This window comes from Staurois parvus, unplaced genomic scaffold (genome assembly GCF_062004578.1).
Source record: "Staurois parvus isolate SC_StPar_1 unplaced genomic scaffold, SC_StPar_1.0 ptg000153l, whole genome shotgun sequence".
NCBI classification, from domain to species: Eukaryota; Metazoa; Chordata; class Amphibia; order Anura; family Ranidae; genus Staurois; species Staurois parvus.
The window spans coordinates 4,641,129-4,656,194 of record NW_028317949.1 but is presented as its reverse complement, the minus strand read 5'-3'; the positions used below and the strand labels follow the sequence as shown (position 1 = coordinate 4,656,194).

The following is a 15,066-nucleotide window of genomic DNA, read 5'->3' as shown; positions in this document are numbered from 1 at the left end:
TCTTCATTATGTTCTATTTAACCCATTGTACCTGCCTATGTTTACTGTACCATCTTGCTGATGACATGTTCATATTATTTCGATTCCTAATAAAATCTCTGAACAAGAAAAAAAATAATTTTACCTAGATTCCACTTGTATCCAAGACCACAAGGGCAGACCATGAAAATGCTATGAGTGAATTAAGTAGGCCTTTAGTAGAATGTAGTTTCACTTCTGTATTGGCCTATCTCCAAACAATTGTACTGCATCTGGGACACTCAGACCTTCGATATTGTTTTTATGTTTTAAATTCCATATGCACCCAACCTTCTATATACAAAAGGTATGAACTTCTTGTATTTATGTGGCAAATGTGGGAGGTTTCCTATATACTTGCCAACATCCCTGTTAAAGGGCTATACACAACAAAATGCCCATTATATCTTAAAAATTGTGAGACATTATAAATTACAATGTTATCCGTACAGTATTGTTACATAGTAAGCTTATTTCAAACAGTATAGAAGAGTTTGATACATTTGCAGAAACTCTAAATGAGTAACTGACTTTCGGAGACAGTAGCTCCTTCTTCAGGGGTGACTCTGCATACAAGACGGTATGATCTGTAACAGGGTTAAAAAATATAGAATATACACTGTGTAATCTACAACTAGAGCAATTGCTTGACATATACTTCACACAGTGTATGTTTTTTAACCCTGCTACAGATCATACTGTATGCAGAGTCAACCCTGAAGAAGGAGCTACTGTCTCTGAAACGCGTCAATTACTCATTTAGAGTCTCTGCAGATATATCAAACTCTTCTGTAATGTTTGACATAAATCTGTGTAACGATACTGTATGGATAACATTGTAATTTATAATGTCTCACAATTTTTAAGATATAATTATAATAAAGAATATTTTTGTAAATTTTAATATTGTTTTCAGTTTGCCTAAAAATTCCCATACAATGCGGGGGGGGGGGGGATTTTGTTGTGTATAGAGCTTCTTGTATTTGAGCAAGTGAAGTTCATCATATCCATCATTCCTGTGTAAAAAGTTCATTTAGTTTATTAATAGAAAATGTTTTCCAAAACAACTATGCATACATGACTATGGTAATGTAAGATAATAGTTTACATTGTAATATTGTAGGCAAGACAAAGTATATATATCTTTTCAGTTTAAATATTTTATTGTATTCCCTTTAATCTCTACACAAAATGCATCTCACTCTTGCAGTTGTATGCTCAACTTCCATTCAGTAACTGTGTTGTGCAGTACATCCAAATACATTATATAACTTTATATTAAAGTTTTAAAAGTAGAACTGTCCAGCCATTTTCCCACACACAGTTTAAATATATTCACAAATATTCAAAAATAATGTTGATTATATTTCTAGTCAAGTACCCAGAGAAAAAAAAAATATTATTAAAAAAAATACTCCATTTCATCTTCACTGTCCAGAAAGATATTCAGTTCTATACAGCCAGGGAGGATGTTGGGGCTCCAGTTGAAAGAATAATGTAGCATCAACCTGGAGTTAGTGTAGCTAGGATACACATGATATGTGCTGTAAATTAAGCATATTTTTACCACACTCTTTTGCCGAGAGATTCATAGTAAAAAATGTATTGCAGTGTCTTCAGAAATATATACAACTTCACTTGTCATTTTAATATTATTTCTTCTCTCCTAAAGTGCTAACACATGAACTGAATCCAGGCTAATGCAAAAAGGCTGCGCAAAGAGCAAGAATGTGTGAAAATCCATAACAACCAATCAAACGTGCTTACTCTTTTATTGACATGGTAGAGCATTGATAGATTTTACTAATTGGTCGTCGGTGTCACAGCACGTAACATGCGGCTCTACTGCCTTCTCTAATAAAGGCTAATAAAATGTGTATGCAAATACATAACAAACAAACATGCAGGACAGCATTACTGACCCCAAAAATAACTTACGGCACTAAATAAATAGTATGATATAGTGTGCAAAAAAACTTTGACTGGACTTGGAAAACAAAGTAGATATAAGCCTCTATTTTAAATATCTCAAAAACCCTATGCAACAAAGTAGACAGTTTTTGGCTGTATAATCAATTCAGCTCTTTGTATAGGGCAGTGACAGTCAAATGTGTTTGTGCATAAGTTCTAGTAGTGTTTTTTTGCAGCTTTTTTTGTGCATTTTCAAGGATTTTTTTGTTGTAGCTGTAGAAAATAAAAAGGATTTCAATGTTGTGTGTAGCCTTCAGAGAAGTGATTTGGTTCTTATCTAGCCTACTGCCCCAATGGAATGAATAGAGCATGTTTCATGCATGTCATGTCATGGTTTTTGTTGTGTACCATGTTTCAGCGCTCATAAAACTCTTAAAATATGGACATGTTTTGAAAAAAAAAATAATAAACACGTAGCTCTTAAAGAATATGTGTGATACTTACTAGTTAAAACTTTGTTTTAAAACATACATTTCCAATTATTTATTTCTGAATTAATGGAAAAGCTGAATATTGAGAAAATGAAAAATAAATCTGATTTCTGGTTGTAAAAAGGGAGTTTTGCTGGTTCTGAAATTTGTGTGAATAATATATTCTAGACCTACTCAATTTTAGATAAACCGTCTATTGATCTAATTGGTAATACAAGTCAAGTAAAAAAATCTTGTGGGTAAATAAAAAACTGACACACTTGGGTCACAGCTACATATGTCATCTTTTGATTGTGCTACTGTGTGCTAAAATATCTCGCGTCACTCTGTGATCTTGGCCCCAAATTGCAGCTGCTGTATGCTAGCAGGCACACAACCAATTACTAAATGCTGCAGTCAGGCTTTAGTATTGTATTGATTGGCTACTATATAACAAGTTCTAGCAGACCACAGTCACAGATACAGGGAATTATCAAAGGGCAAGTATGATCACATAGAAGCACAGTACAACTGACATGTAGCCATTCCCCTACATCTCAATACAACAGCTGCATTCTTATATAAAGAAAACTTGGGTAACTTGTTTCTTATGTCCATATGATATAAAAGCTCTGAGTATGTTTACACCATAGCCCAATGTAAATCCCTTTTCCACTGCTTCATAATATGTAACCATATCATGAGTGAACACATGAGAAACGCTGAAATTAATTTCTGGTATTCAACACAAGGAAAGATTAGACGAGGGAAGGACGGCAGCTTTGTTAACATTGTTAACAGCAGAGGCAGACGATGATGATTTGGTTGACAGATGGAAATAATCCAACAGTTCCATGTAGTAAGCATCCAAAGTCTTTCCATATGTAAGTTGATAAAAAAAATATCCATGGATTGTGAAGATAAAGGTGTGATTTCTGTAAAGCACGGAGCCTCTGTTAGGCTCTCTCTAATAAGCATACTTAGTATGCTAAAGCTGGAGCCTTCTGAATCCAAGTTTTCATACAAATAAAATATAATTTGACTAAAGACCATTAACAGGGAGGGGCTTTGTCTTCTGTTGCACAAAATGTCCCAATATCCTGTTCATTCTTCTTCCTCCCTCATCTCAACAATGTCTGTTAATTCCTCACACTGTGGCATATCAGTCATAGCCGAATCTTCTCCTTCCACTGCAGTCTCTGTATCGCTCTTCTTTTTCTAGGATGACAAATAGAAAAAAAGTGGGTTTTTTTTATGACTGGAGAAGCTATGTTCCCATTCTACAGAACCATATACAACGTAAACAAAGTAATGCCGATTATCTATTTAGCTACTCATCGTCACGTCTGCATACAGGTTTGTAACAAATGTATTCATTGTACTGCAAAAGTATTGTATGTTAACCAAATACCAAAAAAGTTGTATGCACTGATGCTCACTAATTGTGAAAGTGGAACACATATCAATCTGATAAAAAAAAAAATGAATAATGGACTCCATTTACAAAGCGGTATGACGCCAATGCGGTGTATGACCGCCAAAGCGGTATGACGCCAATGTCACACCAATATGCGACCTCACGGAACTGGGCTTTTTTCTGTGGGGCCGCATATTTGTGTACCTGTCTTTGTGCTGGGAGCGCGCCTCTCGGCGCGCTCCCAGCACAGAGACCGCAGTGCCACTGAGAGCCCCGGGTCCCGTTCTAAGGATCGGGACCTGGGACTCCCCATTCCAGGTCACATGATCGCTGTGATAGCCTCTGATTGGCTATCACAGTGATCAGTCCCTGTGCAGCCCAGCCTCCTTGTTTTTTCTCTCTCTATGAATGGAGAAGAGAGATACATTTTATCTATCTATCTCCTGGCATAGAGAGATTAAAAAAAAAAAAAAGAAAAAGAAAAATACCTAGATCAAGGTTGGATCTAGTTCAGTGCCAGGGTTAGTGTTAGGGTCAAAGGTCAACGTCAAAGGTCAGGGTTTTAAAAAAATTGGTATCAGTGACCGTTTGCGTTAATGTCAGTGTCAGTGTGTTTTAGGTAAAAAAAAAAAAGACAAAACAAAATGTGCACTATTGTTTCTGGGCTGTACTACGGGTACAAACATCAAATAACACACATATATGGTATCGCTGCGATCGTCAGGAGCTGGAGAATTTATTTTGGGTTGTTCTATGGAGCTAGGTTATGGTCGTAAAAAGAAACACAGAGCTAAATTAAAAAAAACAATTTTTTTTTTACTATTTTGGGCCAGTTTTCCTTTGATAATAAAAATAAATTAGGAGCTATCCATTACCATTTACCACCAAATGAAAGCCCAATTTGTCCTGAAAAAAACAAGGCATAATCCGCCTGGATGTACAAAGTAGTTGTGATGATATGCACGGTTTTACTTACACATGTCAACGTTGCAGAATTGTGCTTAGGCATTTAGATTTGTTTTACCCTTAGGTGTGAAGGGGTTAAGATCCCCGGTAAAATACCTCTTTGCTTTTTTCAAAAATATTTTTGCAATTCACTAAAAACACTACTAAAATGCTGCATAAGCTATTTTATGAAGTGATGGGGTACTTTAGTAGTGAAAGCTAGCATAGTTAGTACAGCTAGCTACTCCGTTGTTTTTTTTTTTTTTTCATCCAGTCCATTGGGTTGAACCAAAAAACAAAAACAGGATTAAAGTGTTACTAAACCCAGGACCCTGCATTCACTATAGCGGGTCTCCCACAGTACACAGAACATGCAAATGCAATTATTTTAGCACATATAAACTGCTAAATACCTTTTCTCATCAGCAGTATATAGCAGTCTTGTGACTTCTATCAGTGTCCAGCTGGGCACTAGTTAAAGCTTGCAAGAGGAATTTTCAATCTCCTCTGACTGTCCTATGAGGCTGCATGACCCCTGACCCTCTGGACAGTGCTAATTGGCCCTGTGCTGATCAAATGCACCCTCCCAAAGAAAAAAAACCCTCTCTAGCCATACACACTAAACTGGGCATGTGAAGAGTGACTCCTAGAGCTCTGTACTATCAGCAGATGGATTGGGGACAGTAAAAGAAGGATAGGATCAGAGAAAACAGGATCAAACAGCCTTTTTACACAGTGTGGAGGATTAACCCCTTAGGTTCCACAATAAGTATAACAAGCGTGCTTTGCTGCATATACAGACTGATTTGACTGTTGTGGGTTTAGTAACACTTTAATACAGTCAGCCACCACATCTAAGGACTGGGAAGTTGCAATATAATATATTTTTTGTTTTTAAGTTAGGATACCCTTAAGCAAAACACATGTAATTGGTCCAATGTCATACAATAGCAACTGGTTATAGGGCACACAATATAAAGTCATCTCCTATTCAGCAACTCAAATGATTGTAAGATATAAAGGATTGCAGCTGCATGAATATTTTTTTTTTTATCTTTTATACTTTAAGGCTTCAAGGATAAAACAGGCCGGCTTGACAGAGATCCTGCTTCCTGTCTTCCTCTCCCTGGAGGAACACTCATACGAGCACAGGGTGTAGAGATGTGCCTGGAAATCAGCCAAGCTGATATAAACACTACATCAGTTCCCTATAGAGTGGCTGGTGTGTGTGAAACTTAAAGTGTATCTCCAGGAAACATCTCAAATGAGTTTGTGCATAGTACATACAGTACTGTAAAATAAACACAATCCATATAGCTCAGCTCCACTTCTATTTCATTCTTTTTACCTGTTGATCCTGCCAGTGACCTCTTGTCTACTGTATTTCTGGTGGATGACTGACTACACTTTCTGACTGGCACTGAAATTTCTCCATTATTACTGGCCCCCCGATATGCCTCTGTCTGTCAGATTTAGATTGTGACATTGCAAGGCAGATCTTCCTCCGACACACATATATTGGTTTGGTCATACATATATTGGTAGAACTGGATGGTCTCGTGCTCTATTTCAACCAGACTAGCTATGTATCAATATGTCTACCAGCCACAGAGAAAGGGGGGATGAGCCAAAGGGTTTGAGGTCATGTGGTCACATATTTGCATTAAAACAAAGCACCACCAGCAGGGGCGGACTGACAACTCTTGGGGCCCCCGGACAATAAGGGATCATTGGGCCCCTGTGTCCTTGCCCAAACTCAAAAAAGCCTATGAAAAAGGTACCAGGGGCATTTCACGGGGCCCCCTACTGACCCCGGGCCCACAGGCAGTGTCCGAGTTTCCAAATGGTCAGTCCATCCCTGACCACCAGTGAATCTCTGGTAACAGTCACATTCATTGTTTATATTGTAAATATGCATCATGCAGTCTCAAAAATAAAGAGGGGCTCCTATATTCATCCAAATCTTATTGCAGTTGTCACTTGTGCCCAATATCACTTTGGCCGGGCCATATGAACCTCAGGAGAAATTATGGGGTTGATTTACTAAAGGTAAACCGACTTAGGAGGTGCAGCTGCACTCATTTTCCACAGAGGATAATGAAGCTTTGTGTGAAGCTTTGAACCTTATCTGGGTACAGGATTATAACTTCTTTTTTTTTTAATGGTTGAACAGGATGCACTTTTGTCTTTTTCCAGCCAGACTAACTATGTAAGCTTCTCTCTGTAAAGAATACCCAATCAGATGCAAGTGAAATAAAAAACAGCATTTTTGCTTACACATGATTGGATGATGGGAATCAGCAGAGCTTCACCACATTCACTAAGCTCTGTGGAAAATGAGTGCAGCTGCACATTATATTTGTTCATACTAAATGATTTAACAATCTTCATTTACCAAGACATATAAGTTAATCAGAAAGGGCTTCCAATGTCACAATTATTACCACAGTATGATTTTCTGTTATCACAGAAATTATCATTTTTTATCTGTATACGATTCAACCAAACACAACATATGACTGTCTCATGTTAATACAACCCCAATTCCCCAAAAAGTTGGAATGCTGTGTAAAATCTACATAAAAACAGAATGCAATGTTATAAACCCATATTTTATTCACAATAGAAAACAAATTGTATGTTTAAACTGAGAATGTATCATTTTAAGAAAAAGATAATGTCATATTGAAATTGATGACAGCAACACGTCTCAAAAAAGTTGGGACAGGGCAACAAAAAGCTGGCAAAGTACAACCCCAATGCCAAAAAAGTTGGGACATGGTGTAGCACCCCCTCTTCTTTTAACTACACTCTGTAAATATCTGGGAACTGAGGAGACCGGTTATTGGAGTTTTTGTAGGGAATGTTGTCCCATTTTTGCCTGAGCATATACTGCTCTAAAACCTGGCTATATCTTTCAGCATTGATGATACCTTTCCAGATGTGTAAGCTGCCCATTGCATATACACTAATACACCCCCATACTATCAGAGATGCAGGCTTTTGAACTGAGCCCTGACAACAAGCTGGAAGGTCCCATGGCTTCCAAAAAGAATGTCAAACTTTGATCCATCTGACTACAGAACAGTTTTCCACTTTGCAACGGACCATTTTAAATGAGCTTTGCCTAGAGAAGATGCCTACAGCTTTACCTTGCAGTTTTGGATGGCACGGCAAACTGTGTTCATAAACAGTCATTTTTGGAGTATTCCTGAGCCCATGCAATGATGTCCATCACAGAATCATTCCTGTTTTTAATGCAGTGCCACCTGAGGGCTCAAAGATCATGGGCATCCTTTATTTCATTTCGCACTTGTCCCCTGTGCACAGAAATTTCTCCAGATTCTCTAAATCTTTTGATGATGTACTGTAGATGATAAATTTAAAGTCTGCAATCTTAAATTGAGGAACATTATACTGTAACTGATCAATTTTAGATACAGCTTCTCCCAGGTTGGTGAACCCCTAACCATCTTTACTTCCGAGACACTCTGACTCTCTAAGATGCTCTTTTTATACCCAATCATGTTACTGACCTGTTGCCAATCAACCTACTTAGTTGTAAAATATTCTTCCAGCTCTTCCTTGTTAGTAACACTTACTTTGCCAGCTTTTCGTTGCCCTGTCCCAACTTTTTTGAGACATGTTGTTACCATTAATTTAAAAATTACCTTATTTTTTTTTCAGAAAATAGTACATTTTTTCATTTATACATTTGACATGTTTTCTGATTTCTATTATGAATAAAATATATGTTTATGAGATTTGCAAATCATTACATTCTGTTGATTTTACAAATTGTCCCAAATTTTTTGGAATTGGGGTTATAGAAAACGTTGAGATATAATATATAAGGCTGAGGTGATTGATCTTAAGAGGATAGATTTTGTATCACTGGACCCATTTTGAGAAATGGTAAGGTTTAGTCCTAGGGACTTTTCGTAAAAGAGAAATTCGAAAAGAGGTTAGGAGTTGAGAAGAGTAAAACAAATATAATATAAAAAGTATGTATGCCAGATGACGTAAACGTAACACTTTTTCTCAAGGGGGCAAAAAGTAATTAGAAGATAGGAAGAGTGTTAAGGGATTTTTTTTATTACATGTATCCATATAATAAATGAATCAAAGATAATTATATGAAGTACCTGCAGTACTATCATTTTAAAGTAAAGGGTGATAGGCGACATCAGAAATTAGGCATTTCAGTTAGTAGAAGTCCTCATGCACACTGGACGTTTTTACAGCGGCTGTTTTTGGCTTTTGACATTTGTTTCTACAGCCAGTAAACCCCCAGCATGTTATCCTATGTGTCCATGCACACACAGACTGTAATCAACGTTTTTTGGCAGGGGCGTTTTTTCGGCTGGAAATAACCCCAGGACTAGTGGGTTTCTAGAGGAGTGTTTTAGCTGTAAAAACGCTCTAACACTGAAAAACACAGTAAAATGCGGTAAATTGCGGCAAACCAGCGATTTTGGACTGTTTTTGACCAAAAAAGAATTTTTGGATTAAAAAAACGCTAAAAAATGCAAATGCGAAAAAATTCAGCAAAACGCCACTAAACGCTAATACCAAAACGCTGAAAAACGCATGTTTTTAACATCACTTTAGACAGCTAACGTTACCAGTGTTATTAAAACGCCCAGCGTGATTGCAGCCTTAGTTGAACATCTTTTTGAACTTTTTACAATAGTTTTATCTCAACAAAAGATATCTTTTACCATTGACTTAAATTAGCAAGCTCACATTTCCTAAATGACAGAGTAGTTTATCAGATAAGTAATTACACCTTGAAAACAAGTATGGTGACTGAAAGGAAATTGTGAGACAAGTAACTATAGCAGCAATATATGAACAAAGATCTGAAAGTAGTTCTCTAATCTTTCCTAGTTTTGTAAGTAGATGATCCTTATCCAGATTTTTAATGGATGTGTTTGCTACAAAATCAGTAACAATATATTGCACAGAGCGGTCCCTTACCCCCGTTTTGGAAGTCTCCTGCCAGCATTCTCTGTTCTTCCTTCTTGGCAGCAAGTTGGCAGCTACGGGGGATCCCATGCATGTGCACTCCCTAGCTAGGCTGTGTGTGTCCATAGACAGCTTGGCCATGCTCCCAGCTTCCTCATCACAGGATCTGGTTGACAGCAGAGGCAGCTCATAGCTCCCGCTGCTCTCAGTGTCTCCTGTGAAACCAGGATAGGTTATACAGGAGGTTGGGACCCTGGCAAACAAAATCCATTAAGCCAGCCCCTGTATAACCCCGCCTCCACACCTCATTTCTCAGTTTTGTGAGCAAGCAGTACATACAACCAATAACATAGGAGATCTGTCAATGGACTTCAAGGAAAAGATTTTACTGTAAGTAGAAAACTCTTGTTTTCTTTATCATGCACTGAGGGGCATGGGGATGCAGAACTAAAGAGACAAAAGGAACATCTAAAAGCAGTCTAAGAAGTGGGCACCAGTGACATTTAACAAAGTGGAGATCTTACTACAAGAATATTAGAAGTAGAAAACCAACATGGATATTGCCAAAGCCAAGGACAGGTCACTGAGGAACAACCTGGTGTGCCAGAGTAGGCCAGGCAGGGGTGGACTGACCATTTGGAAACTCGGGCACTGCCGGAGGGCCCGGGGCAGTAGGGGGCCCCATGAGATGCCCCTGGTACTTTTTTCATAGGCTTTTTAGAGTTTGGGCTAGGACACAGGGGCCCTATGATCCCCTATTGCCTGGGGGCCCCATGAGTTGTCAGTCCGCCCCTGAGGCCAGGCAATGCCATTAGGGGAAACTGCTAAGAATGATGAACCTCAGTTAACAATGTGGAAGACAACTATTAAGAAAAACAGGTGAAACAATTAGCAAATACTGTTTAAAATGATTCTAAAGTCAACGTTTTTTTAAAAAATCAAAATAACAAACATTTTATACTTACATGCTCTGCAACAGAGTGGCCTTGAACCTCCTCTTCTGGGGTCCCCCAACAGCACTGTCCACTCCTCTTCTTCTGTATCTGCCCCCACAGCAAGCGCTTGCTGTGGGAGCAGACATGTGGGCATGATCCTGAGCCGGGCTGTGTGTATCTATTGACACACACCATGCAGCTCAGCTCCACCCCCTGCTCCCTCCTCACAGGATTTGATTGACATCAGCAGGAGCTAATGCTTACAAGGTGTTAGCTGGAGTTTGGTTTCAATTCATTAGTGTATTTAAATCTGCTGCTGAAGTCAGGATCCCATGCACATCGTGCACATCAGATCCAAAATTGTTTTACAGGAACAGAGGGATTGTCTACATGAATACTACAGGTATTTGAAAGTACTCCAGGATGATTTCACTTCAGCAATCTTTGTTACCTTAGAAATAAATTAGGGCAGATCGGGTTCACTTTATTGTTAATTAATAATATCACACAGTAAGCCTAAGAAATGATCTGAGATGGTCTACAGTGCGAGTTTCTTTTACCTGTTTTCGATATACGTAAATAGACGCAATAGCAACCATGGTGGACTCTCCTACAAAGCCAGCGAGGAGGGATCCTACACCTAATGTGGCTCCATGAACCCTGTGTACAAGAAATAAACACAAATCACATAAACACACAAGAATATACCTCCACTGTGTGCCACTAACAGGTCACCAATAAACAATGAACAATAATAACAAGTCTTATTATCTAGTAAAATACATACGGAAATGGTAAGGTTTCTGTATATCTGGTATTACAGATTATGCAAATGTTATTTTAATTAAAGAATGATTTCAGCCTTTGTGTAAAATATTATTGAAGTTAATGTCAATATTGTTTCTTAGATACACACAATATAAATGGATACTAACATTTATAGGTAAAGTTGATCCAGGGAATATCCAATTGCCTCTCGGGATCAGGAAGGAATTTTTTGGATTGTGTTTTGCTGGGGTTTTTTTGCCTTCCTCTGGATCAACTGTGGGTATAGGATTATAACTTTTTTTTTTTTTCTACGGCTGAACTGGATGGACTTTTGTCTTTTTTCAGCCAGACTAACTATGTAAGGCTACGTTCACACTAGCCTTGTGTGCAGGCGGCAGAGAGGCGTTTGGGAAGCGTTTTTACCGCTTCCCAAACGCCTCTGCCAATTCTGCACATTACAGCACATGGTGCTGTTCTAACGGGAGCGTTTGCGTTGCGTCGCGGCAAAACGGACGCCTCTGGACGAGTCAGGAGGCTTTGAAGCCTCCTATTCTCGTCTATGGTGCCGCTCCGCAAACGCCCGGCCGGCGTTTGCGGTGCGGTTGCGGGGCGTTTGTGGAGCGGTAACACCACTCAAACTGCATTATAGGCGTTTGTGGGGCGTTATTAACGCTCGGCAAACGCCTAGCAACCGCCGCTAAACCGCGCATGCGGCTTTTGCGGAGCGTTTGCTGAGTGTTAAAAAACGCTCCGCAAACGCCGGACCAACGCTTGCCAAACGCTATAGGGGCGTTTGGCAAGCGTTGGCAAAACAGCCTAGTGTGAACGAGCCCTAACTATGTAACAAGGAAAAGCTCAGCTTGATTCACATCATAAGAGAAAATACATGTTTGATGCTTTGGTTTATTTTATCTGGATTGTTTATATGGCACGCACTATAGGGAGTTTTGGGGTAACTCCAATGTATGTATGTTTGATCTCAAATCAGTTAATGCTCAACTATGTCCCATTGTTGATACAGTCAGTGATTAGAGAAGAACTTGATGTGGGTATTTCTATTTTGACTTAACAGTAAAGTATTTCAAGGAAAATTGTAAAACAGGACGGCCTACATGCAGTCACAGAACCATGCATATACAGTACATAGTCACAATTATACATACAATTACACACACTTACTCTGGCCTACAAACATCTTCATATACATTTACCTACACTTAGGGCCAATTCACATCTTGTGTGTTGGGCTGCACCAGGTAAATTTGCCCAGTTCTAAAAAAGGCAATGGATGACGTGTTCTACTTTTTATTTTAGGACAGCATGTTGTAAATCAATGTACCACATTATAATGTGCTGCATTACATAAAGACAAATTAAATGTAATTTTGTGACACTGCAATAAAGTTGTACAAAAGTAAACAGTGCAGTGCATCATTAAATCGCATCTGCATTACTCCCTTCATAGTATATGCCAGGGGCCATGGTATAATGTGGCAGCCGGTGTGAATGAGTCCCCACAAAGTAATTTTTACATACTACATAAATGTACAGTTAAACATACATGAACGAATATACACACATACTGCACATGATCTCTCACAGGGATGGCCGAACTGCAAAGTGCAATACCTGACACATTTCAGCTTTTACTACACTTCCAGTTTTCAAAGTTCATTAACAAGGAGGACATCACTCCTCAAACACAAAAGTGCACATTACACAAGGTCTCATGTTCTACTGAACATTTCAGTTCAAATAAGCAAGTGTTCTATTCACTGTGTTCTCTATCAAACAAGCTTCAGTGTTTCCTGAACAATGGTCATTGTTTGGTGACCACAAAGTTTACATTGAAAGAGTTCATTTTGAACTAAATGCAGTGTGGAAATTCACAGAGAAATGAACCCTCATCTACTGGCAAGTGTCTACTTTTTGGCATGGGTATTTTTTTGCTTAACAGCTAATGTAAAAAAAAAAAAAGATCAGAAGATTTTACGTACTGAAGCAGAGGTCTCCAAACTTTTCAGTATGATAAGTGTATATTTTACAAATATTCGGCCAAAAAAAGGTTTAAAAACTAATGGATAAAATTTAAATGAATGAATATGTTTCACTTGGATCCTTTTGTAATCAGTATAATAGACCAACACAAAGTGGCACATAATAGTGAAGTGAAAGGAAAATGATAAATGGTTTTACATTTTTTTTTCTAAATAAATATCTGAAAAGTGTGGGGTGCATTTGTATTCAACCCCCTTTTACTCTGATACCCCTAACTAAAATCTAGTAGAACCAATTGCCTTCAGAAGTCACCTAATTAGTAAACAAAGTCCACCTGTGTGTAATTTAATCTCTGTGTAAATACAGGTGTTCTGTGAAGCCCTCAGAGGTTTGTTAAAGAACATTAATGAACAAACAGTATCATGAAGGCCAATGAACACACCAGGCAGGTCAGGGATAAAGGTGTGGAGAAGTTTAAAGCAGGATTAGGTTATAAAAAAATATTGCAAGCTTTAAATATCTCATGGAGCACTGTACAATCCATCATCCGAACATGAAAAGAGTACAACTGCAAACCTACCAAGACATGGCCGTCCACCTAAATTGACAGGCAGGGCAAGGAGAGCATTAATCAGAGAAGCAGCCAAGAGGCCCATGGTAACTCTGGAGGAGAAGGAGAAAGCTACAGCTAAGGTGGGAGAATCTGGTCACAGGACAACTATTAGTCTTGCATGCCACAAATCTGGCCTTTATGGAAGAGTGGCAAGAAGAAAGCCATTGTTGAAAGAAAGCCATAAGAAGTCCCGTTTACAGTTTGCGATAAGCAATGTGGGGGACACAGCAAACGTGGAAGAAGGTGCTCTGGTCAGATGAGACCAAAATTGGCAAAAAACTAACAATGCACACCACCCTGAACACACCATCCCCACCGTGAAACATGGTGGTGGCAGCATCATGTTGTGAGAATGCATTTTTTCAGCAGGGACAGGGAAGCTGGTCAGAGTTGCTGGGAAGATGGATGGAACCAAATACAGGGCAATTTTGAAAGAAAACCTGTTATGAGTCTGCATAAAGCTTAAGTCTGGGACAGAGGTTCACCTTACAGCAGGACAGCAGGCTGAACACAAATGCATGCCACACTTTTCAGATATTTATTTGTAAAACATTTTGAAAACCATTTATCATTTTCCTTCCACTTCACTATTATGTGCCACTTTGTGTTGATCTATCATATAAAATCAATAAAATACATTTACAATTTTGGTTGTAACATGACGAAATGTGGAAAATTTCAAGTGGTATGAATATGTTTTCAAGGCACTGTATATCTACTGCCAAAGGCTTTGCAGTTCTGTTCAGCCAGTCTTGCGAAATCACACACTTCTGCCCCTCACTACACAATAAGAATGATCACTTAGTTATTAGTTTAGCTTTACTACTTCCTAAATCACCTCACTGCTTATTGGACAAAGCTGATGATGCTGATTCATTGCCCAATAAGCAAACTGGAGCAAAGCTAAACCAATAATTTGTGGCAGAAATGGGTGAATCACAAAAGCAGCTGAACAAAATTATACATTTTTTTGGTAGAAACAGGATTTTAACTATGTATTTAAAAGTTTAATTTAAATTTCTC

General features: G+C 38.5%; 1 protein-coding gene across 1 annotated transcript in view; it reads right to left on the bottom strand.

Moving 5' to 3' along the window:
- Positions 1-1,158: 1,158 nt before the first annotated feature.
- ANKH (ANKH inorganic pyrophosphate transport regulator) overlaps positions 1,159-15,066 on the bottom strand; it is a 181,239-nt gene continuing 167,331 nt past the window's right edge. Inside the window, exons 11-12 of the mRNA XM_089674835.1 lie at positions 11,225-11,324; positions 1,159-3,617 (exon numbers count right to left, since the gene is read on the bottom strand). Of these exons, the coding sequence (XP_089530961.1) occupies positions 3,504-3,617; positions 11,225-11,324 (214 nt within the window). The 3' untranslated portion in view covers positions 1,159-3,503. The remainder of the gene's footprint in view (positions 3,618-11,224; positions 11,325-15,066) is intronic.